The sequence below is a fragment of the Ruditapes philippinarum genome, unplaced genomic scaffold, assembly GCF_026571515.1.
Source record: "Ruditapes philippinarum isolate M1 unplaced genomic scaffold, ASM2657151v2 ctg1821_1_1_1_1, whole genome shotgun sequence".
In the NCBI taxonomy this organism is placed as follows: Eukaryota; Metazoa; Mollusca; class Bivalvia; order Venerida; family Veneridae; genus Ruditapes; species Ruditapes philippinarum.
Genome location: NW_026860905.1, coordinates 81141 through 106649, shown reverse-complemented (window position 1 = coordinate 106649; position 25509 = coordinate 81141). Strand labels below are relative to the sequence as shown.

Sequence of the window (25509 nt, the reverse complement as noted above, 5' to 3'; positions counted from 1 at the left end):
AAGTGGTCAGTGAAATAAGAAGCAACTACTTTGCGTTGTGTCTAAAATGATAATGTTTATTAACGGTAAAATAACAATGCAACGGAAATGACGTCGTATGAACTCTTCTTCCCGCCAACGTAACGTTGTCTGCCTGTCGTTCCCGCTAACGTAACGTCGTCTTTACGACACTGTTCCTCTATAGTATCGCATATACTTAATGGATAGATGGTCATTAAGAACCGGAAACTGATACTTATATTTGAAGCTTTTGGGTGAGAAGCTTGTATGACGTTTTAACAGTCATTAACTGAGTAATAGCTGGAACAAATAAATGTATGAAATCTTTTTTTTTTAACTATATTATGAGTTGTTTAAGCCATGACCAAAATTTGTAAATAATCAAATGTTACTGAGAGAGTCTTAATTGACAAAGTTACTAAGAAAATATACCTGGGCAAAAACGGGACCGTCAAACGGACGAAGTGGTAACTGTATAATTATAGAAATATATGTTAAGGAGCATAACAACGAAACATAGAACTGTTTCACGAGTTATGACGCTCGAAGGAAACGCTTACCTGTCAAAGAAACGTTCTTGTTGTCGGTAGGCAACAATTGTTGATAATCCTTGTGACGTCACATTAACGTGACTTATAAGAGGTGATCTTGATATATTTTCTAACCGCTTCAACTGCCGTACTGATACCGTCGATATTTGCTTCATGATATAAAATACAATGACCACAGGTACAATTGCTATCAAAATCCATGGTATTATATAGGCTGCCATTGCCACAGATAGTATAACTAATGAAAGTATCTGAAGTAACGTGTTGGTAAATTGTGGTATGAATACATCACCTACAATAAAATAGAACGCATGTTCTTAAAGATGATCTTTTCTTTCCTTTTTTTACAAGATGACAGATGAACTCAGCCAAATATAACCTACATTGCCAATTGCATGTAATAGCTTTAAATAGCTTAGACCCTGTCTCAATCCTAAGCATACTTGATTGTTCAAGTCAACATATAAGGCTACATGTCAAGAAATACATATTCCATGAGACTGACGTAGTACATGAGATCAATGAAAATGACATATATTGTTTATGTAATAGATATTACAGATGGCTTCGCAGCAGATGTCTTCGCAAAGCGATTGAAATTAAAATTGATTTCTTCAAAATAAGGCACAAGCCACGTCGTTACCCTGTGTTAAGAACATACTTCAGGTCCGGTAACCAATTTGAAGGCAAAAGAACAAGAATAAGTAACATGCATAATAAACTTAAATACATTCGTATAATTTTACGATTTTGACAGTAAACATATATATCTCAGATATGTATTAATATTTAAAATACCTTCGTCAAGATCTTTAGAGAATCGATTTAGAATTCTACCGACTGGATTGGAATCAAAAAAGGACATTGGAGCTTTAACCACTTTGTCCAGACATATTTCATGAAGTTTATTTGACGCCGTTATAGCCGTCTGAAATAAAAACGATAATATATGGTATCTTATTTAGGCTTTAGTGTTCTAACAAGGCATATATACCATGAAGCACACCAGAAGAGTCCAGCACATAAGTTACGGCATTCCGGATAACAGATACATACTTTATACTGACTTTCTGTATGAAGCAAATATGCACAGGTATTTAATAAAACGTTTCAATATTCCATTCATTTCCGCGTCTCTAAAACATACATGCATGTAACGGTCACTTGTTTTGCAAATTGCAATCTTATATATGCTTATAAGTAATGTGTTAAAAGTGTGAGTCAATGTTAATTAGTTGTTCGCTCGGATAAGACCAAATTTACCTGAAAATGACCAGGGAGTTGTTCTTTGTTAAAGCTGCACGCCTCCAGATTCATGTTAATTTTCATGAAATATTTTAGAAATATATTTAAAAGTAAAATAATGTGAGGTAAACAAAGTAAGGTGGATATTGCAAGTGGCACTTACAATCATCGAAAATTACCAAAAATGTGTTCAGCATATGCAAAAACAGCCCTTACTGCGTTACTAACGCAGTAGAAATATGGTGATAAAATACTGCAAAACCAGTCTTGTACCTACATAACATGTAAAATATAGCTTGGATCTTGACTGTTTTAACTTTTCTTCAAAGTTAAGTGCACTATTCTCAATATTGGTTTTCTTGAAATGTTTTAACTCATCTGGAGGCGAGCAGCTTTAAGGTCCCGAAGCTCAAGATATATGCATGTTATATCGGACTTTGTACATACGATAGAAGTATAACATTTTATTTTTAAGTTAAGAATACGATTTATACAAAGTGTTCACCTTTGCTGCGATGAAACTTTTGAAGAGCTGTAGAAATATGATGCCGGCCAAGGAGGCAATATATACAGAAAAGTAAGTGTCATAACTGATCGGATCGCTTGACATATCTGCTAGGTATACACTTTTGCTAGAGTTAGACAATAATATGGAAGAAGTTGAAACAGCTGTTGATGTCATTAACGTGGTATTATCACTTGCTCTGTCACTTTCATTGCCAGAGCTCTGAAAAATATTACAACTTACTTAATATTGTTTTCTTATGGTTAGTAAAAAGACATTAATCTAGTTAAAATGATAATTCATTTATTTAAATTTGTATTTAAAGCAGTACTTATGGGTGTTATGTGTTTTATGAAAGATAATTAATAATATATCATATAGATAAAGGTAAGTGAGGACGTACAGTTGTAAGTGATGTTATCCATTGACTTAGCCACCAATCACTAAATACGAGTGACCCAGCTGATATAAAGAATGACAAGATCACAAGGAAAGCCACCAACCAACCCCCTGCAGCACGAATGTATGCCAAGTATGTCCCAAACCCGATGTCACCAATTGCTGCCTCCTCAGCCAATACAAGCTTTCCTTTCAAATCAAACCATTTAAAAAAAGAAATAAGAGGTTTCAATTTATTTAGATCGAAAGCGGAAATATTAAGCACTATATAAAAAATATCATTAAAAAGATTTTTGAAATTTAATTAAAGAATCAATGCTAGAGTGCTGGGTTTCATCATTTAGTCTTTTAGTTTTGATTCTAATCATCAAGACATATCATTTAGAAATATTCAGAATTCTGTTTATACAAGATCTTTCACATCAATTCATCAAGTTCATTACATTAAACAGAATGTTAGCATATGTTCTTAAGATTGTGCAAATAAATATTTGTTTTTTATTTAATAATATACTATTTTAATTATGTTGAAATGATGCATTGACAAACCTTTACTTTTTTTCTTAGATGATTTCAATATCCCGTTTTTCTTAAGCCCATTTTCTTCAGGTTTTTTATTTGTTGCTATAATTGGTGTACTCTTGATGTATGACCCAGGTTCCCCGTCGCCTGAATCTATTTATCATTATTTAAAGCAAACACTAATAAGTTACAAATGCTGATATGCGGTATGATTTATGTCAAACAAACGAAAACAAATGCGTGAACAAAAGTACAAAATAAAGCTGAGATTTATATAAATTAAATACAAAAAAAGACTTGTGACATTAACGATAATAGTATCTCTAGTTGTACCTGCATATATCTCAAAATACGCTCTTAACTTTCAACACAAGTGATAGTCACAATAACTTTTTTTTACTCTTAATATTGTTCTTGGTTGTACAATATTAAACACCACCACTTAGTTAAACTATCTTGCCGGTGCTAGGGGGCGTGAGGGATGTTGCAATCATTCAATATCACTCATGTACAGACTCAATCAAACTGAGTCTGCAATTTGCATGTAATTGTGTTGTCATTAATGCTTCCAAGGGATCACTTTGTATCCAGTTTTTTATCCTGACGGCATGTTTCCTTTGCGTGTGACTCTCGGTTAGTTAGAAAGGTATGCCATGTTGTTGGTTCTGTTCAGGTGCCGGTCTTCAACAACCAGAAAAATCTTGAAAATCGCCATAAGACGTTTACAGTGATTTTGCTAATTAATATTCGATCGACGAAACAAACAAACTTACTCTCGGGTTTTCTAACTTTCATTGTTGTCTTGTCAAATATTTTAAACATACTCGTGTACAAGCCATTTGAAGCTAGGAGCTCGTGGTGTTGACCCTTTTCCTCGATACAACCTTCTTCCATTACTATAACCTCATCGCAATGTTTTAGATACTAAAAATGAAAATATACATGTATTATTAATACTGTATAATGAAATTGTAAAAGCAATATGCTTGTTTCATGCAGACAAAACTGTAACTTAATTACATAATTGTAATGCGTCGTGTCAAAATATCTTAAAATGGCAACGGATTTCGTATATTTCAGCAACATCTTTTTCCTCTTCTTATGAAATTAACAAATATTGAAAAACAACAAAAAAATTAACAGCAAAAGATAATTTGAATGAGTAGAATGTTGTTCAAAACCTTAAAACGCCTGCAAAAGTAGATGTTCTGTTATGAAATAGATACTTCTTATTTAAAGCCTTCTCTTATGCCTTGAGCAGAAGTAAAAAGGTATTAAAACAGCTTATTATTTAACATAGAATATCATAAACAGGTATCGTTTGAAGTAACAATTTGACGAGTCCTTCATAATATTTTCAAATTTCATATAAATAATTATCTGCACGGTTTTACCAATGTGTACCTGTAATTGATGTGTTACTAGTAGAACTGTCTTCTCTTTCAGAACACCTTTAATACATGTATGAAATATTTGTTTTCCAACTTTTACATCTAAAGCTGATAAAGGGTCATCTAGAATAAAGATGTCACTTTGACTGTACACTGCACGTGCTAAATTTACACGTTGTTTTTGTCCACCACTAAGATTAGCTCCACGTTCACCAATCTATATTCGACAGAAACAAAACAGTTAAGAATATCACCCATTACACAAGATTAAACTTTATATTCACTTCAGAAACAACTGTTTTTGATAATTTATTCTACTATATGCATTTGAAATATCATAAACATATGTTAATGTGGCTTAAAAGTATGTATATGAAAATGGCCTTGTAAAAGAGATTGGTTTAAATGATATATTACCTCCGTTTCATCTCCATCAGATAGAAGCCTAAGATCTGTTTCTAGTCCACAACAGCTGATAACTTTTTCATATCTGCAATTTAAAAACATGTATAGAATTGAAGATTAAGTTAAAGCAGTCAATACGTCTGAGGGCTAGAAGGAGCATTTTTTTAACAAATGAATCACTTCCTAGTACCATTGAGTCCTGGTATTTGTATCAGTATTTTAATTCAAAAGTTATTTGTTTGTTTGCTTGTTTGTGTTTTACGTAAAAGTCATATGGCGACGTTCAAGCTTAAGTGGTGAAAGAAGACCTCAGATGCCCTTCTGTACATTATTTTAGGCACTAATGGGCACCTGAGTAGAACCACCGACGTTCCGTAGGCTAGCTGGATAGCTACCTCACATGAAGGAATTCAACGTCCCTGTCGGGATTCTAACCCACAGCGAGGCCACTGACACCTAATCTGACAGTGTCTTGGGCTTGTTTTGATATGAAATACCTTTTGAAAGTTTTGAGCGAATAACTATCAATTTCATCATTTTTATATTTATATAGTTATGAATGAATATACTATTGAATATTTAGACACAGTGACTACATAAGAAAGTTGTATCAAGTATCAGAAACCGCACTGTAAAATTATAGCCCAAAGACTTCGAGTGTGTACATCTCATACGGTCTAAATTTGGCTAACATCCGACTTTCGATTCAATACATTAAACATAAGATCAATCACCTTTGCAATTTAGCAATCAAATTCAGTTGCTTAATTATGTTTGTGCTGCACGAATGCTTCTATATATAGCTAAATGTTTCTCCCTCTTAAAATTTTACCTTTAAAGAAGAAATTTAAAAAACAAGAAGATGCGTCTGTGTGCTTATTGCCACCTATATTCAAGTATGTCTTGAATAAATTATGTCTTGAATAAATTTAACACATAAGTAACTAAAGCAAAGACAGTTTGTCATATGCATATCATACAACGTATTACAATTGTTTGTAAAAAGTTCTGAAACCTTTCTTTATCATATGGCTGGCCAAACAAGATATTTTCCTTCAAAGTGGCATTGAATATCCAAGCTTGTTGAGCTACATATGCTACGTCTCCATTTACAGCTAGATGACCTTTCTGTAGTAACATCTAAAATGAATTTCAGTATTATTTACAAATATTGCTGATTTCAGGTTGGAAACTTCATCAACATGGTTCTAAAAGTTATGAATATTTTCATTCATACATTGTAATTCATTTGTGTTAAATTTAAAAATAAATGAGAATATCCAGTACAGACCAAGATAAAACAGGACATCCGTCTACAGTGTTAGTTATTTGGTACATGTGAAATTGTCCCCTAAAATGTTAAATGGTTTTGTCCAAATTGAAATACTGGCCATATAAAGCGTGGCAATGATAAATATATCTAATGATGTAAATATAAATGACACATACATTGATGCGAAATAATTTTCATGATTTTATAGTTTAAGAATCTATTGCTATTCAGTGTAATTTTACGGGTTTAAGGAAGAGAACATTTTAAGGATTTTTACTGTAAAGCAATAATACCAGAAACACTTTAAGTTTTGTAGAACAAGATTAGCAATAGTTTTTTATTTTAGCAATTTTAAATTGTAATGTGCATATGAACATGGAATGAGAAGAGAGGTAACTCTGTAAGTGACATTGGACATTCTTGCAGAGTTGCCTCCCTTCCATTAGATTAAAATTTCATAGTCTCTTGTAATTCTGATAAGAATGGCCGTACATAAATAACTTTTACTTTGTATAATTATGTCATTGAATTGTTTTATGTTGTTATGTATGGATGAGACTCAAATAAAGAATATATATACATGTACATTTTAACCGACCAGCATTTCTATGTTTTGTCACAAATGAAAAATCAGTTAAACATAATTGTCCATGTTTGACCATGTGATGTTATGTCATAGGTGAATTATGTTACATGTGTACTATGTAACAAGTGAGTTATGTCACAGATGTATAAAATATCTTACCCTTCCCATAACTGCTGACATTAGAGATGACTTTCCTGAACCAACTGACCCACAAATACCTACCAATTTTCCCTAAAATTACAGCAAAACTGCATACATATACATTTCCACATTCCAAGTAACGACACCTTTAACAGTACATACTTTTCAACACTCATCAGTTAACACAAGGATTTTTATTGAAATTACATATAGATCTCTACACAAAAAACAACTTTAGTCAACATTGATGGATGATTGCATATTCGTATGTAGTTCAGTACTAATTTTTATAAATTGATATTTTCTGTAAAAATGATATGTATTGATATCAGAGTGTTTGTCGTAAAGTTATATGTTTATTGTTGTTTATATATGTAGATATTTTATAGATAAAAGGCTATATTGGATATAAATCGTATGTTTATAATGTACTCTTATATCTTCTAAAGATAAAGTTGTTATTATTATTATTTAATTATGATTATAAAAGAAGGTCAGTTTATATCTATGCAACTTTAGTATCTTTCTTCTCATAAAAGATGATTTATATAAACTTTTACCTGTTTTACTTCAAAATTTATATCAGATAACGCAAAATTGCTAATACTTTCTCTCCTTGAACTATCAAGACTTGTAACTGAAAAAGTAAGTCATAAATAAATACATTTCTTGAGTAATAATTAACAAACTTTCCAGCAGTATAAGGAGATAAAATGTAAAAATTCAGAAAAGGAGCAATGTGTGAAGTGAAATGTAATATGCTCATTTAGTGTGTTATTTAATTGCCAAATTTTGTAAAATCCACCAAAAACGATTCAAATTTAACAGTGCTAATTCAAGTTATTGCATTTTCATGCAAATACTTTGGTCATGAAAGTCAACAAAACATTAGGTAAAGGATTTTGACTAAAAATAATATTCTATTCATTACTTCCATTAACGGGGCTTAGTTTTTTAGAAGGTGCACTCATCAATCGAAGTATAAAAAAGGGTAAATCAACGAAATAGGAAAGTGAGATCCTATAACAAAAAAAGATTGAAAAATTCCAGACTCGGTTTTATGGGACAATTCATAAGAGGTAAATGGAGAGATCTGTACCTCTTATGATCAACATCTCTCAAGCCCCCTAGCACCGGCTTGAGCGTTATTCAATCAACAACACAAAAGGTGATTAAAGTATTATTATAGCAAACTAAAAAATAAAACAATACTAAGATCTAGACAGAGGCAACACTGTTAGTTTAAACATTCTTGAAACGCAAGATCGCTCCCTTATAGCAAACAAAATAAAATAAAATAGCTAAAAATCACACTCGGTCTTCTATTTTTCATGAACAAATCATGGAATTATCATTTCAAGCCTATCACATCAATATAAAATAACAATAAAAGATAGATAAGCACTCACCACTTGATCTTTTAGCAAATTTATCTACATTTACTTGACTGCTCTGATCTAATATATTATCCCATATGAAGTTGGCAGCTTTTATCTCCACAACATTCTCCTTGTCATACACTTCATTTGAAGGGGGTATGTACTCTTCCATCAACAAAAGACGCTGAATATTGTTTAACAAATGAATAAGATAACATAAATTTGAAACAAATATTACAATAGCTGTTGTATATTAACAAAGCAATATTCGGTATCATGGATTTAACATATCATCAAACTTTAGATTGGGTTTTACGTCACACCGACACAGGTCATATGGCGACGTTCCAGCTTTACTGATGGAGGAATACCTCAGGTGCCCTTCCGTGCATTATTTAAAGCACGAATGGGCACCTGAGTAGAACCACCAACATTCCGTAAGCTAGCTGGATAGCTTCCTGACATGAAATTATCCAAACTCCCTGTCGGGATCCGAACCCACAGTGGTGAGGGACAAGTGGTTGGAAGTCAACGATCATGGCCATGAACGCCCAAATTTCATTACACAATAATAAATATCATTTAAGTTATAAATATATTGCTTTAAAATGAAAGGCATAACTATTTAAGACGTTTAGCAGTAGAAACATTCGACGAATAATGCCGAAAAAATACTGTATAATGAGGTTCAATGGAGTTTAGTAATAATAGTAGCACAGTGACAATTGTTATAATATCAAGAAAAGATATTCCTCTAAGATTTAAGATTCTTTTGATTTCGGATAATTTTTTAATGCTGTGTATACACGACTGGATGTTCTTTGTAAACAGGAAGAAGTCTGCTGTCAAAGTACTTTTTAATCATAGGCGTCTACATGCTACGCAAATGCATATGTCTAGAGAAAAAAACTTATCATGCACAGTTTGAAAACAAGTTTTTGATGTGAAGAGAACTCGAAACACAAATATTTATTTGTAAATTTACAGACAGCAATGCTTCGAAGATTACATATGTACATGATAGACTTTCTCTGTTAAAACCGGTCAAATATAAGGTGTACGATTGTTATGTTTTATATTCAAGTTACCAACCATATGCTGGTATCAGAGATGCATATGGATAATAAAACTAACAAGTAAAGGGAAGTAACACACTTACAAGTACGAAATAATACTTTAAGAGTAATCTTTTCTTGATACTTTCAAATCAGCCTTTAATTCAACTGACATGCTCGGGTATACAATAATGACGTTTTTAGATTTGCATGCTTGGAAAATGTCTCATTCTTTATTAATGTCACGTTACACCCTTTTTCGAAAATTCAACAAATGGTAATTTTCCCTGTATTTCTACTAAGTATGATACTACATGTATGCACTTTCATTCTATCCGATCATAATTCCAGTAATATTAACTAAACTTGATGGTACAATATAGAACAAGGAAAGTGTTTGTATATACCTTTAATCTTGCAAAACTAACTTTAGCCTCCCCGTATGCTCGTAATGACTGTGGTATAATGGCAACAATCGTCTTCAAAAATGACATCGTCCCGATAATAGCGAAGGCCTGAAACAATTTTCATTTTTATTGCATCAAAGTCTTGGGGTCTTAGGCAGAAACATTTGCGGCACTCAACAGTCCAAAGGTTTTGTAAAGTAAGAATAAACATAATAATAACGAAATGTTAAATTCAAACGCAAGATAATGTAATAATAATGCATAAAATGTATTATAAGAATTTTGATGTAAAGCATAAGGCTAACAATAAATTCACTACAGACAGACAATAATCATTGATTAAACTTTGATATGCATAATTGTACATAATTGTAATTTGTAAGCTCTGGTAGACAAATATGATATTACGGATTTCGAGAAACAGTTTCAAAACATTTTCAGAGGAATATTATCATGGTGTTACTATTCGGTGCTTGTGAGAATGGCTGTCTTAAACAGTCACTTTTTTACTTATATTGTATATTTCAAAATGACCAATACTTAAATGCAAAATTTATAACAAACTCCGTCATTTTCGGAACTAATTCATACCTACGTTAAAATTCGATACAATGAAAATTTGTATCTACTTGTTTCTTCAAATATTTTATGAAGATACTTAAATTTTGTTTTAAATTGTCGTCTATTGAGTTATTTTGGATGCTGCATCAATTGATGTTAAAAACACATTATGCCTCAGAAATCTATATTTTTTTAATTCTTTAGAAATGTCAAATATTTCTTTAATAAAGCTTTGTTATGAATTTAGAGCATTTTAGATTTACTCAACTGGAGAAATTAGGGATAAGCATGCAGTAATGTGTCGCAAAGGTAACAAAAATGTAAACAAAGTAGTATTTTGACTTTCATTCAAATACTATTTCACTATGATTATACCAATTGCCAAAAAACAACAAAAGTAGCACAAACATGTTTATTTTTTAGAAAGGTGAAATAAGATTTTTTTAGAAAGGTGAAATAAGATATCAAAAATAAAAAGTTTTTGAGAAATAAAAGTGACAACATTTCTGAGGCATAATGGGCCTGAAACAAAAGCTACTTACTGTAGAGGCAGTGAGGGTATTCCCGGCGGCAGTATAGACTGTAATTGTTATAACTGAGGCTATAGTTGGTGTAACAGGAATTATTGAGCTGACCACTGCATATAACAAGGCAGAATACAACAAATACTTCTGTTCCGTCTTTCGTACATCTATAAATAAAACTCGTTATTTACTGTATATTTGATAACAGTTTTACTGCTTTATTTAAGGTAGCTCGCTACTTTCCGACCGAAATTTGACAACATCTCAGATCTTGATGATTTTTGGTATACATAAATATAGATATGTAAGCTTTACTTATGCAGCATTATTTTAAATATAAACAGCGTTACTATGACGTCAAAGCGCCCTCTATCGGTGGCGGCGAAATTGCGTCTTTTTTATCAATAAACCGGTCTGTTCTTATTAATTTTCATCCGATTTCCTTCGTTTTAATTTTATAATGTTCAGTAAATGTATGTCTTTGAAATAATGTCTTTCTTTAACATTTGCTTAATACTCTGCGATTCTATGTCATTTTTCTCTACATTCTGACGTCCATTTATGATACAAATATCGCGCGATATCGCAATAAAGATTGTAAAATAACAAAAAATCAACACGGTGAATTTTGCTATAATTTTTTTAACATGTAGTGAAGTCATGAAAGAAAATATTTATGCAATAAAAATATAGGGTCAACGCGTAAGATATTTTGCTATTACTGTTTTAATATAAGATAAAGGATGAGTAAAACGTAATGATTTTGGTGACGTCAAATTTTTTTTTTCAAGGAAATCGTCACGACTTTTCCGATAAATTGTATACTGACTGGAATTAAAATGTGTGAAAACCATCAACAACAATTGTATTTAGACATATTCCTTAAAATGTTCTTTTAAAAGTCCTGTCAGGTGTCCGCATTTCGATAAATAACTTCAATTATATACATGTACAACAAATCAGGGTATGACTGTCTGCAAAAGTTTGTATCAATCTCTAAAAAACTGAAACGAATGGTTATAAATACCTCGAGGACTGAAGGACAATTCAGAATATTGAAAGATATAATTAAAAGGCCACTTAAGTGGAAATAATACAAACATAAATTTTGCAAAGAATGTCAGAAAAAAAGAATAAAAAGGCTGGTGCAGTCGCAGTGTCATCATGTTATGTGTATCTCGGTACTACATAAACTTCCATGTTATCATACGTATGTAACATTTTCGAATTGTATATATCAGTTAGTAGGAAATGAATCAAATTTACGTTTTAAAAATGTATGATCAACTCGAAGTAACAACGATTTGTACGTAAGTCATGATTCACTGGTAGTCTTAATTATATAAACCTAGCAGACATTTATTTTAAAACTTTTCTACTCGTATAAAAATTTATTTGAGCCGCGTCACGACAAAACCAACAAAGTCTCCCTGATTATATGCAAAACCTTTTTACTTACACAGAAAATACACATTTAAGATCATATGAACAAAAACTACTTCAAATCCCGAAACCTAGACTTGAGTTCTGCAGAAAATCCCTATCATATTCAGGCTCAAAACTTTGGAATTCTCTTCCCTTAGATATAAGAAACTCTACAAATTTACAGTCATTCAAAAATAATTATCTGAAATGGTGGTTCTCTGGTGGGAATAAAACCCATCAAGTTGTATTATAAAATGAGAAATGTATATTTTACTTTCATTGTCTATACTATGCTTTTTGAATGTCCTTTTTTTTCTTTTTTTTTCCCTCTAGATTTTCATTTTAAATGTTTCTTAACTATTTGTAACAATGTTATTTCTGTTGTTGTTTATCATACGTTTTGTTGTAAATGTTCATACTATGTACATTGTATATTTGATAGAGGCTCATAGGGAAGACTGGGCATGCCTAACTATGTTGCCTCTTTAAATAAAGTCTTTATTATTATTATTATTATTAAAGTGCGTTTGCGACCAGCATGGATCCAGACAAGCCTGCGCATCCGCGTGGTCTGATCAGTATCCATTCTGTTCGCTATCAGTTTCTCTACTTATTAAAATGTTTAAAAGCGAAAAGTATGTTGGTTTTGCCGTGACACGGCTCATTTATTAACAGCCATCAGTTATTCTATTTTCTCTCGCAGCTAAATACTAGTAAATAATATCCCTGCACTAAGCGCGAGACTCAGATTTAAAAGAGGAATCACGTTCTCGTGCTATGGCTTGAATTTCTCACGCATTTCACATAATTACAGATATTCTTATTTATTTAAAACTCGCTGACTCGCGGTATGCGTTTACTAGCGCATCTTTGAGGCGACCTGAAGCCGCGATCATTTCTCGATTCGAGGCGAAAGATCCGTTGATTTATTTTGTATGTTCATAAGCGGATAATTTTGCATATTAAAATTAATACAGAAGACGATCATGTAGGATCCTCAATTTGTGTGAATATGGTTTTCGGAGAAGCTCGTTTTTGTCTGCACATAATACAGTGCTATGTAGAGCCTATGAAAGAAATGAACTATGCATTTTATGTTTTATATCTTCTTATTTTTTAATATTGGGTTTAACGCCGCTTTCAACAGTATTTCAATTATAGCTGAGGGAATTTAACAAAACCAGTGTTTCTCACAGTATCAACTTCTCTACGGAAATAAATGACAGGAGTCCGAGGTGGACCTTGAAACATTTCATACACAGTAAACAATTTTAAAGGATAATCTATTAGTACACTACGCAATCGTGTCTCGAATCCATGCCTTCCGAATTCAGCGTAAGACCACTTAACCGATTACACCGTGGCAACAGAAGAATATTCAAAGTAAAAAACCTGATTATGATCTCCCTTAATAAGGCAGAAGTCCACTTTATTGTTTACATCATAAACACGGGTTTTTGGTGTGTTTTTTCGTTTTTGTTTTTTTTTTTTCATTTTTTTTTTAAAGCAAACTGTATTGTATTAAAAAAATGAACACGATAACGTCAACATAATACATAATTCGTATTCAGTGGTAACAAAAGTTGCAAAAGTTATTTAATAATTATATTTTGTATTTAATTAAAATAAACAGGATAACATCTACAGAGAAATGCCCTTTGTTGCCTGGAGCGGTTGCTCTACAGAGGTAAAATGTAGTGGAGCCCTTTAGAAATAAATAATATTTTGAGGGCCGCTTTGTTATACTGTTATGAAAAAGCGGTAAGTAAAACCGAGTTCCAAAAAGTTTTATAGTTTGTCATTTTCTAATCATGACATTTTAATTACATTATAATTATATAATCTATGTATTGCACATACTTAAAAATGGTAAGCAAAAATAAATGTTTTTGTTTCTTGTACAGTTTGTTTTTAGATATTCTTAACATATTTGAATATTATTTCTGAATTTAATTTATCACTTATTTCGGCCCATTTGTATGCATATCTATTTTAATTGTATTTTTACGATGTGTTTTGACACCGAGGCTCGTCTGACTGTATGTGATTTTATGAAAGTGTTTAAAAGCTGAATGTAACTTAAGATAAATATTCTAACGGGTATAAGCTAAGCGACCTAATATTCTTACTTCATTCATACAGCGATATGTGAATCTTATTTTTTTGCGCTGAAACTAGTTAATTAATATAATAATATAACACTTTTCACTCTTTCATTACAAACATCAAAATATAAAATAAAAATTAAAAGATGTTTGAGACTGCGTCCTGCAAATTAGAAACGTATTTACGATTAAACATTGTAAATTTGCTGATCTAGCGCATGTTTTCAATGAGAAAATAATCAACAATTTACAAAATATACATTTCATCAAGTTCCTGTGTTGTTTATACTTACAATCGTAATGGTTGACGTAAGAAAATTGTTATTTGGTATTATTCTTTGAACTCCAACGTCTATGAACGCCACCAAAACCATTACGTTACATTCCCTTTATTTTATTTTAAAACAGTAATAGCAAAATATCTTACGCGATGACCCTATATTTTTATTGCATAAATATTTTCCTTCACTTTCTCGCTACACGCTCGAAAAATTATAGCAAAGTTCACCGTGTTGAATTTTTTTTTATTACACAATCTTTATTGCGATATCGCGCGGTATTTGCATCAGATATGGACGTCAGAATGTAGAGAAAAATGACGTAGAATCGCAGACTATTAAGCAAATGTTAAAGAAAGACATCATTACAAAGACATACATTTACTGAACACTATAAAATTAAAACGAAGGAAATCGGATGAAAATTGATAAGAACAGATTGGTTTACTGAGAAAAAGACGCAATTTCGCCGCCACCGATAGAGGGCGCTTTGACGTCATAGTAACGCTGTTTATTTATAAAATGATACTGCAGAAGTAAAGCTCACATATCTATATGTTTGCATACAAAAATCATCAAGATCTGAGATGTTGTCAAATTTCGGTCGGAAAGTAGCGAGCTACCTTAAACATTAGACATTAATGCTCCAGTCATTGATAACGATGTTTATATTATTTTACATCACTTTGCAAGTTTTCGATTTATTGTTTATGATATATGCAGGTCTGAATTGCTTGGTCTTTTTGAAAGGTCGTTCTTCTTGTTTTTTCCTGGAAAAAAGGTTGCTAAAAAGTTGAACAACATTGTTGTTGTTGTTTATGATGATGGTGATGATGATGATGGTGATGATGATGGTGGTGATGATGATGATGATGATGGTGATGATGATGATGATATTATTGTTGTCACCACCGCTGCTGCTGCTGCTGCTGCTGTTGTTGTTGTTAGCTGTGTAAGTGATAGTATGGTGATGATGATGTAATTGTTGTTGTTGATAATGTTATTGATGATATTGGTGATGGTGGTAGTGCTGGCGTGTTGTTAATGACTAAAATCATGATTCCGCAACAAAATAAGATGTAATCTATATATACCTATGATGGTGTCCTTGAAAGGTTTCTCCCAGGCATACATCTTAATAAATTTCATGCTGTTTATGATCTCTCCCATTCTTCTTACTCTTAGGTCTGTGTACTGGGCACATATTCTTCTCAACGACGCGATGAATCTTGTGAGAAGAGTCTGAAACAATTTTATGAATGTAGACCAATCATGCGTGAGTTTTTTTTTTCATTTTCTTATTGAGAGTCTTAAATGTCGTATTATCTCTTATCAAAATATGTAATTAACTAATATGATTCGTTCAACCAATCCAAAGAAAATTGTTATAAAGACAGTCGTTTGTTTACTTTTACCGGATTTCAAGCAAGAATAACCGTCTTATGTGTTTTGAAGACTTGAGGATTAATCGGTAAAACAAGAAATACTTAAAAAGAGAAACATGTTACAAAAAAAGTATTACAGATATAAAATTATTACAATGTATTAGAGAAACATGCCCATGGAAATAAATAGCAAAAGCATATTCGTTCAAAGAAATCAAACTGAGTAGTTTGACATTTCTTTTCTTTTGAAATATCTAATTCATATGATAAATTTCAATCATTTAGGTATTTGTACCTAAGAAGCTTTTAATTTCTATTTAATCGTCTCCTATATAAAGCTTTTAAGAGCCTTTCTGTTGAAATTGAGAATGTAACAATACAGGTAAATAATTTTTTTATATATGTATATAATTATTCTTCTCAAACAATTTCAAAACATCCAAGAATATGTTAAATTGTACAGCAAATGTTTATATACATAATAATTGAAATTAATGCATTCATTTTTATTCCGGAAAAAAAACTAGTTAAGACTTTAACGAAAGTAAATTTCTAATTACATTCCTTTATTTACATTAAATGTTAAATCCGGTAAAATGCTTTTTGAAACTTACAATATTGATAAATCTTCATTTGAGCATCAGATTTATTATATAAACCATACCATAAAATAAATGCGTGACAAACTATCTACCACACCTACCTGGGCAATGTAGCAGACGACAAATGTTCCAATGGAGACAAAGCACCAGAATCCGATCAATGTGTAGCAATAGATTGTAGCAATAATGAGGTAGATTGGAATAGAAATTAGAAATGGCGATAACCAGGTTGCCATGTGGACTCTGTACGAATCTACACTAAACACATTTATAATCTGAAGGAAAAAAAAGAGCATGAATATGCAAAAATCTTTAATTGGTTCTCATAAAGTATTCATTTTAAACAGGAGCAGAGGTTAGATAATCATTGTCGTTCAAACTAATTACAATTATAACAAAATCGTGTTTCAAATCGTGTCACCCCTACTGACATAGCCCAGCCATATCTGACTTATGAGACACCTTTTGCTTGCATACCATGTACCTACCAACTCCTACCACTATGCCAGGCGGATAGAAATCAATAATTTTGACTACCTCGCGGGTCACAAAGCGGCCATTTCGGAACGTGTCCCGCGAGAAACATTCATCCATCAATTAACACTCCGCGTGGGGCTCGAACCTTCGACCATCCGAACCGAAGGCAGACGCCTTTACTACTAGGCCAACGGTACCGGTAGACAATGACAAATGTGTTAAACAAATATCCGACAATTGAATAATTGAATGTTCTGGTTAGAATTTGCCTTTTTCTTAATTTTATGTTTGTTGTTGTTGTTGTTGTTGTTGTTTTAACAACTTATTTTTTTTTTTCATCCTGAATCAATTGTTTTACTTTACCTCAGCGTTGGTCTTCCCTTTCACGACCCGCATTTTCAAGAGCTTATCATACATAATGCCCATAAATCCAGACCGGAACCTCGTACCTAGAAAAAAAGATCCATTAAATAATAATAAAATAAATATCTAAACTTATGACAAGGTTACTAGACTTACATTGTAGAACAATTTATGTTTCGTCCTACAACAAATCTATATTTTGCATCACTGTCTTTTTTAGAATAATTTAATATGTTCAGTGTGTTGCATCAATTGACGAGCATAAAAAACTTAGACACGATTTTCCTATGCCAAAAAAAACTGGTTCGTTGTAATATTACCTATAGATCTTTTTACAATACGAATTTTCAATAGTAACGGATGTTACATTTCGCGCATGCGCATTTTAAGTATGGCAAAAGCGCAATAACGAAAGACTACATTTTATCATACTTAAATGATTTCAAGTTATGTCACCTAGACAACAGTGATTTTGAATCCATCTGTACATAAGATAAAAAAACATATGAGCCGCGTCACGAATAAACCAACATAGTGTGTTTGCGACCAGCATGGATCCTGACCAGCCTGCGCATCCGCGCAGTCTGATCAGGATCCATGCTGTTCGCTTACGAACTCTATTACAAGTGGAGGAACTGACAGCGAACAGCATGGATCCTGATCAGACTGCGCGGATATATAAAGTCATGTAATTTTCTTGCGTCGACAATTGTGTACTGTTAAAGAAGAACTCCTTACATGTCCTTGCTCAAAGAAAAGTGCATCTCCAATAATTACATTGACGTGTTTAAATAAAATCAAAAAATTATCATTGACATATCATGTTAAAATATTTAACTATTCACTGATTAATTAGGTCTGATTTTCAGCCAACAAGTCCGTTTATTAGTTTTAAATGTTAGATCTATTAAAGCCCCAGTCGCATTAGAGCTTACGACCACTAAAGACCAGTTGACGATCACCAGTGACCTCGGGTCGCGAACAATAACATCTTACGACGATCATCGGTGATCTTCGACAGTCGCAGGTAATCTTATTTAGGTCCCACGACCAATTTCAGTCGCAGAGAGGTTTTTGAGCTCGCACAAAAATCTCTATGAGGTCAAACAGGTCGCTAGTAATCTTATAAGGTCTAACATACATATCAAAGAGAACAGTAACTAAGAAAAGGTTTAAAGTTATAATCAAAGACGTTATATGTACATTAGCAAAGACATATGCAGAACCACTGTTATCTTAAGTCAGCTTGATAGTCACTAAATGAATGATCGAATAACGCTGGTGGGATTTGTACCCATTGAAATTGTGAAGTTACAGCTATTTTAACCACTGTTTCATGAGGATCCCCTTACCTGTCTGAGATCCTACTATCATCAGTGCAGAAAATGATAGAGTCCTCATCATTTCAGACCCAAACATCGCTGCTGATAAGCCCAAACCAAACGCCAAGTTGTATCCAGGTGACTCCAGATAACCAATTATTTGATTGACAAGGATAGCCTACAATAAAAGATATGTTTGTGTGATAATATACCTCAAAGTGACACAAACAAAATATTTCTATCTGTAAGATATGCGTACATTTTTTGTACCTCGTAAAAAAAGTTGACGTATTATCATCATATAATAACACAGAGATGAACACAGAGCAACATTTTACCATTTTACAGTTGCCACACAGCACGTTACATTAAAGTTCGTATTTCATATTTTTCTTCAAAAAATATAAAGAATTTTCAGTACACTCCTGACTCGTATGTTTGATAATCTAAAGAGCAGAGAAAAACTGACTTATAATATAATGGTAACGTCAGCAAAGCAGATCTCTGTAGAGTAATAATTTCTTTATACAACAACAGTATCAATTTGTCCTAAATCAAAGCCTACCGGACCGTCTCAGCAACAACAAAAATACATGCTTGTGTCTCCTTACGAGTGTTTCTCTGAAGAGATTGTTCTAATACAGCCTATTATACGTGCCTTAATTAAATCTCAACTAGAATAAGGGCTATTACAATATAATATTTGTTTATCTAGCATTTAGAATGAGATAAAGTATCTAAACTTACAGAAGAGATAAAAGAGGCTAGTGCAAAGAGAGTGATTATACATAATGAAATTAGAGTCCTCGTGAATATAAATTTTGTCCACACATTCATAAATGACGCCTTCTTCTCGCCATTCTTCTCTAGTTCTTCCTTCCAAAGTCGCATCATTCTAATTTTAAGAATAAAAAAGCTAAGGGTAGACATAGGTCAGGACAAAATCAAATATATTCATCTTTTATTTTCTCGTGAATTGTTTAAATAAAAGAAAACTTAGACAAGTTAGGCACCTTCGTAAATTAAAAAAAAATTGGCAAGTAGATGTTATTCGGAACTCGGCAAATGAGAGTTTGTGGGTACAAACAAACTTCTACCGTTACAACTTAATGGTGCACTACCCGTCACAATAGATAGATACTACGACCACGTAATATAACATTTCTATAAGATGTGAGGGAAAGTTGTACATTCTAAAATTTGTGAATTTCCACATAAAATTATGGGTATACTATCCTACAATAAAACATAATATTATGAGACAACCTTTCAGTGTTTTCGGACACGCCTTCCTGGTCCGAACATTCCCAAATGTCACTTTCAGCTACAGGTTGTGACCGATGGCGATACATTTTCCATACCAGGGGAGAAAGCCATGTCAGGAATATGTACGAGAAAAATCCAGCATTATTCAACGGTAGTTTTCCATCTCTGCAAAAATACAGCAGTTAAGAACTAATATACGTATCGTTCGTGTATTATTTCAATACTAAGGGGTGAATTTTTATGTTGATATGCTTCTAAAAAAATGTGCCTATAACATCATTTTTCATGTTGAACGTCTTGCCTTGACAGCAAAGCGTGTGTGTGCGCATGTGCAAATGCCTGTTTTTCCCTTTAAGCAGTCAACGTCAAGTATACTTTCTTGCCATTGCTCAAAATCGGTATTTAATCCTAAATGCTAGCGGGTAACCTTCAGAATAATAGTAATTTTGACGTTTATTAACATAAAAGAAAGGAATTATACATAATTATTTTGATCCTTGAATATATTAAATTGACAGGTCAGCAAATTAGAAGTATTTGAAACCAGACATCTAGTTTTCGAAGTTTCGTATTTATTTATTTATTTATTTAAATGGCATAAAGTCAGAAACGTGATGATTTTAATGATGTAGTATCTTAATAGAATTATACATTTGTAAAGACACGTGATACAGTCGTACTGCCGCTATCAAATATAAACCAATTTTATTCATAGCACATGTTCTTGCATAAAAATGTAAAAATTAATTATTCTTACTCCATGCAAAACAAATACCGGTCAACTATGTTTGAGTGTAATCTAATAAACTAGATCATAAAGGGTTAAGTTATCTATCACGTGTAAGAGAAGATAGGCGTGCTTACTTCGACGAAGGCCTGAAAGGTTTAAGGGTTTGCAAGGCTACCGAGTATTTCCTCTTCACGGTCTTGTCCACCCCGAATCCAGACATGTCCAAACCCACCGAAGGCAAGTCAGCAAATCTTACTCTGAAATAATAATAAATCTAAATTAGTTACTGATTCGGAATCAGGGGAGTGCTTTACAAATATTGAAAGTGAAAATGGTTTAAACCTGTCTTAAAATTATAGTGAACGAAAACATTAGACAAAGAACGTTATGTATCAGCAAAATGTTCAGGCCAAAATACTTTGCTTGTTGGTTTGCTATTGTTGTTTTTTCCAGCATGGTAAATTTTAATGAATAGTATTGAATTGTTTTATAGAAGATTATATCAATGTTCTATAATTTACGAGCAAATCGTTTATTGTAAACTCCTAAAATAATATTCGGGGCGTACAGACGACAAAACAACATGCTTAGAAATTTTCCCTTACCTGACTTTATTTTTATCCTCATCATTATTTTGATGATTTGTTGAAACATCCAGCACAATGTTTGAATAGCCTGTAAGAGATACCCGGCGGTCGTTCTCCGACTCCGGAATCACAAAGCTCCCCGACGAACTCCGCCGGGATAGTATTGAATTCGCCATTTGTCATCTGTAAACGACCATATCAATAATTTCTTGATTAAATGAGTAAAAATGACACTTTCACCATTTTCTATGGCGGCTGGTCTGGTACATTGCGCGTTGCATTGCGACAATGCAACCTATATCTGCATCGCCTTTTCGTATTTTCGCTAGCGACAACACTACAAAGCGCCAAACGTCGCGTTGTCGCGCTGTCGTCTTGTTGTCCTGTCTCTAGCGAAGCACGACAAACGGTTCGTTGTCGTACGGCGCGTTTTCGAGATGTCGCCCTGTCGCTTGGCTTATTAGCCTTCGATTTGAACCGAGCGACAATGTGACATCGCGACAAACGCCAAGAACGACAAGACGAAAGTCCGAGACACGCCATTTGGCGCTTTGTCCTGTTGTCGCTAGCGCCAACACGACGCACAAAAGCGTTCCAAATCAGCCACCATAATTTACCTTCGCTATCATTTTTGCACCAACTCTCCGAATACACTTAGTAGGAGATCTTTTCGATGTTTTACTCAAAGAATCTTTGTATTATAAGCATTGAACAGGCAAAACATTTGTTTAATATGTATACATTTCAAAGGTGGTGTACAGAAATGCAGGTTCGATTAAACATTTTAAAAGAAACACATATTTCAACATTTTGATTAGTACCCAATTTCAATCACCCTTTTATATTTAGGTGTAATATAAATGATCTTAAAGTACGCGTTTTTAATTCCAAAGGTTAAAAATGTCTGTACAAATCGCTGAAAATATTAGAAAAGAGAAAATAAATACGGAAAAGAAAGAAGATATACACGTGTCTTACCAAGCATAAAGAAAATTCCCTTCTATCTTTAATTCACTTTTGATTTTAGAAATTTCAAAATTTATTTATATACGTGATAGAGCTCCTATCGATAATGAGTTATGCGTCATATTTATTAAACTATCAGATATATTCAAATTACTTCATGTATGTGCATTCATTACCTTGTCGAGTTTGTCCATCTCCCAACCCTGTAACTAAATATAGCAAACTCTGTACTTTTAAATGACCCATTATTTCACAACCGCTGTAAAATATTCATAGGCAATGCTTCAATATCATGAGAATAGTATTTAAAATATATCACAAAAATACATAAAGGAAGTAAAACAAACAAAATGCAAAAATATAGCTGAAACGTTAGAAAATTGTTCTGAAAGTGGCTAACCTTCTCACAGAAAATCAAGCCCACCCTTATGTTGATTTTTTTATTCGTATCGTACCTAAATCCACAACTGAGGTTTTCAACTATCATTTGCAGTATTTTCCTCATGACAGAAAAATGTTAATGCAAAAGGTGCATCGAAAAAGGCTTTATTTATACGCAGTTACAGAACAAAACAAGATTCACTGCAATCTCAGTAAGCCTCCACTCACTGTTGAGTTCATAGACGTAGGGTTCATCTTTATTTGTTCATGTAAATAATAGACTTCGTTTGAATTTAAATTACATTTATTGGGTGTCATTAAAAAGTGTTTTTCGCATTGATAACTTTTCTATCTTGAGGAAATATAGATCTAACAAATGAAGTTTTGTACCTTTACACTGTTCCCTACCAGTCTTTTGGGCTCTTAATTGTTTTAATAAACATTCAAATTTACTTCGAAATTTCTACCTTGATATTCCCAGATTGAGAGACAGCTTTAATAAATGGAAGCTTGAAAGTTCATTTGAAATTTTCAGCAGGGTAAGATTAGACTTGCAGTCTTAATTTATCAGTTTCTAAATTGTCCGCTGCTCAAGTTTGATCTATTTTGTTTTCTTGCAGTCCATCACATTACCTTTTCCATAACAGGTAGGATAAGTCGAATATAGAAATCAAATGCTTACTTTGCTATAAATGCACCCAGGTTAATATTTTCAAGCAAAGAGTGGGTTGAAATATATCTCTCATATTAAATGCATTTTTATAACATGTTTTTTATTATGTTTGATATTTTTAAAGTTTCATAGCGAACTGAAAAAAACTGATCCCCGCTTGATTTGCGTTATTATTGTTGTATATAAACCGATTGAGGACAGTCATATCTGTGGAAACAATAACTATAAGAAAATGGAATATTTTTAAAGTCTGACCATTAATAATTTCACTTTCCTTACAAGATGTCCTAAATGCGTGTATATGGTTGCATGGTCGAAAATCTCTAAAAAAAAACAAAAAAAAACAACGTTTTCATAAATGCTTTGGAACGGGAACCGTCTGTTGCAAATTCTTAATGTTCTTAAAGTACTGTTTAACTCGTTATAAGGAGAATTAGGACTTTATTTCCTCTGTTTAGGAGTTTCTAATAAGGACTTTTTCGCTTTTAATTGGGAGTTATAAAACCCTAAATAGGACTTAGATATTTCTAAATCATGAAAAGGAGAGATAAAATAACTCATTACAACTTTGTTACTTCTAGCTACTAGTTACAACTAATTATTGATTTTTATTCAAAATTAGGAGAAATAGACCTAATTACAACCTTGTAACTCTTAATAGGTAATTTAAAATCCTAATTAGGACAAATAAAGATATATTAGGAGTTGAGATAAGGACTTTGTAAGTCCTAATAAAGAGCTTCAAAACTTTCATATAAAATATAAACCTATTTTGAACTTTGTATCTTCTAATAAGGTTTTTATACAAAGAACAAATAAGAATTTTAGTTCTCCTAATAAGTTTTTAAACTTCTAATTAGGACATGCAAAGTCCTAATTAGTTTCTAGACATTAAAACGTCACACCAACGCAGTAAGATCAGATAGTGACTTTCCAGGTTTACCGGTGGAGGAAGAGCTCTGGAACAGGAACCTGAGTGGAACCACCGACGTTCCGTAAGCTAGATGGATAGCTTCATCACGTGAAAGATTCCTACGTTCCTGGCGGGATTCGAACCAACAACGTCGAGGGGCAAGAAGATGAACACTAGTCTAGTTATAAATTTACAAAATTACACAAGGCGATATACTTTAAAAGATGAATTCAAGAAAAATTTTGATAGAATATCCAGATGATTTGTTTCTAATGTTTTTATCAATATTTAAAATATTTCTTTAAAATGTGCCTTTTAGACCAACCCATTTTCGGGACATTCCTTTTTGTCCCAAAGTTTTTATATATTTATACACATTTACTCAATGTAAGGACCGCCTCCGTGGTCGAAGGGTTAGAGTCGATGACTCCTAATCCAGTTACCTCTCTGGTTTGGGTTCGATCCCCTGGAGATGCTTTGGTTGTTTAGCACGGAGGAAGGTAGTCTAACTGGTGTAACTCTCTAGGAACGATGGTTAGGAAACTACCCGCCTATATGACTGAAATACTGTTGGATAAGGGCGTAAAATGTAACAAACAAACTCAATGTTTATTTAAGTCAAAACCACCAGCTAACTTAATTTTCAAAATGAATAAACATCTTAAAACAGCGCGGCGTTGCGACATATAACAGTGTCACAAACTATCTTACGGTTACACATGGTATAAAACAAAGAATTTCAAAGTCATAGAAGTTATCTTAACGTAATGTAAACAGACATATTCATTTCGTATCCACATACTTAAACGGCATGTCGGTGTATTTCCAAGACATGCGCGTTCTAGTTTCTTTACCTCCTCGTTTATAAACTGGAACATGATATATAAAAAATGTACTTTAAATAGTTGAAAACTGCAGATAAGTCTTTTAAATTTGTGCAGGAGAAATAAAATAAAGTAAAATATTCCTCACGCTTCTTAGCACCGGCGTAAGAGACATTCAAGTTACATGAAAGTCAAGGTCATATGGCAACTTAAAATGTTTCAGGCATAAATGCACATCTACATGTAAGTATATTTATTTTAAGTTTCA

At 32.7% G+C, this 25509-nt stretch overlaps 1 protein-coding gene across 1 annotated transcript; it reads right to left on the bottom strand.

Moving 5' to 3' along the window:
* Window positions 1–59: 59 nt before the first annotated feature.
* Window positions 60–22556, bottom strand: LOC132713870 (ATP-binding cassette sub-family C member 5-like). Its single transcript, XM_060696569.1, has 24 exons — window positions 22463–22556; window positions 21503–21667; window positions 21032–21154; window positions 20168–20332; window positions 19649–19796; window positions 18932–19079; window positions 17580–17665; window positions 16841–17014; window positions 15847–15994; window positions 10963–11111; window positions 9860–9967; window positions 8428–8581; window positions 7579–7655; window positions 7037–7108; window positions 6034–6158; window positions 5031–5103; window positions 4627–4830; window positions 3996–4146; window positions 3250–3375; window positions 2705–2889; window positions 2302–2523; window positions 1350–1479; window positions 561–843; window positions 60–195 (listed from the first exon to the last, which is right to left on the bottom strand). Exons 2-24 carry the CDS (start codon window positions 21658–21660, stop codon window positions 60–62), a joined length of 3345 nt encoding a protein of 1114 aa, XP_060552552.1. The 5' UTR covers window positions 21661–21667; window positions 22463–22556.
* Window positions 22557–25509: the final 2953 nt, after the last annotated feature.

What these genes read in the sequence shown, in the direction of transcription:
- LOC132713870 (XM_060696569.1), bottom strand. Translation starts at nt 21,660, where the DNA reads ATGGCGAATTCAATACTATCCCGGCGGAGTTCGTCGGGGAGCTTTGTG. An exon ending in GAGGATAAAAATAAAGTCAG is followed by an intron (nt 21,155 to 21,502) that starts GTAAGGGAAAAT and finishes TTATTATTTCAG; the next exon opens with AGTAAGATTTGCTGACTTGC. An exon ending in GGATAACATCACTTACAACT is followed by an intron (nt 2,524 to 2,704) that starts GTACGTCCTCAC and finishes AATATTTTTCAG; the next exon opens with AGCTCTGGCAATGAAAGTGA.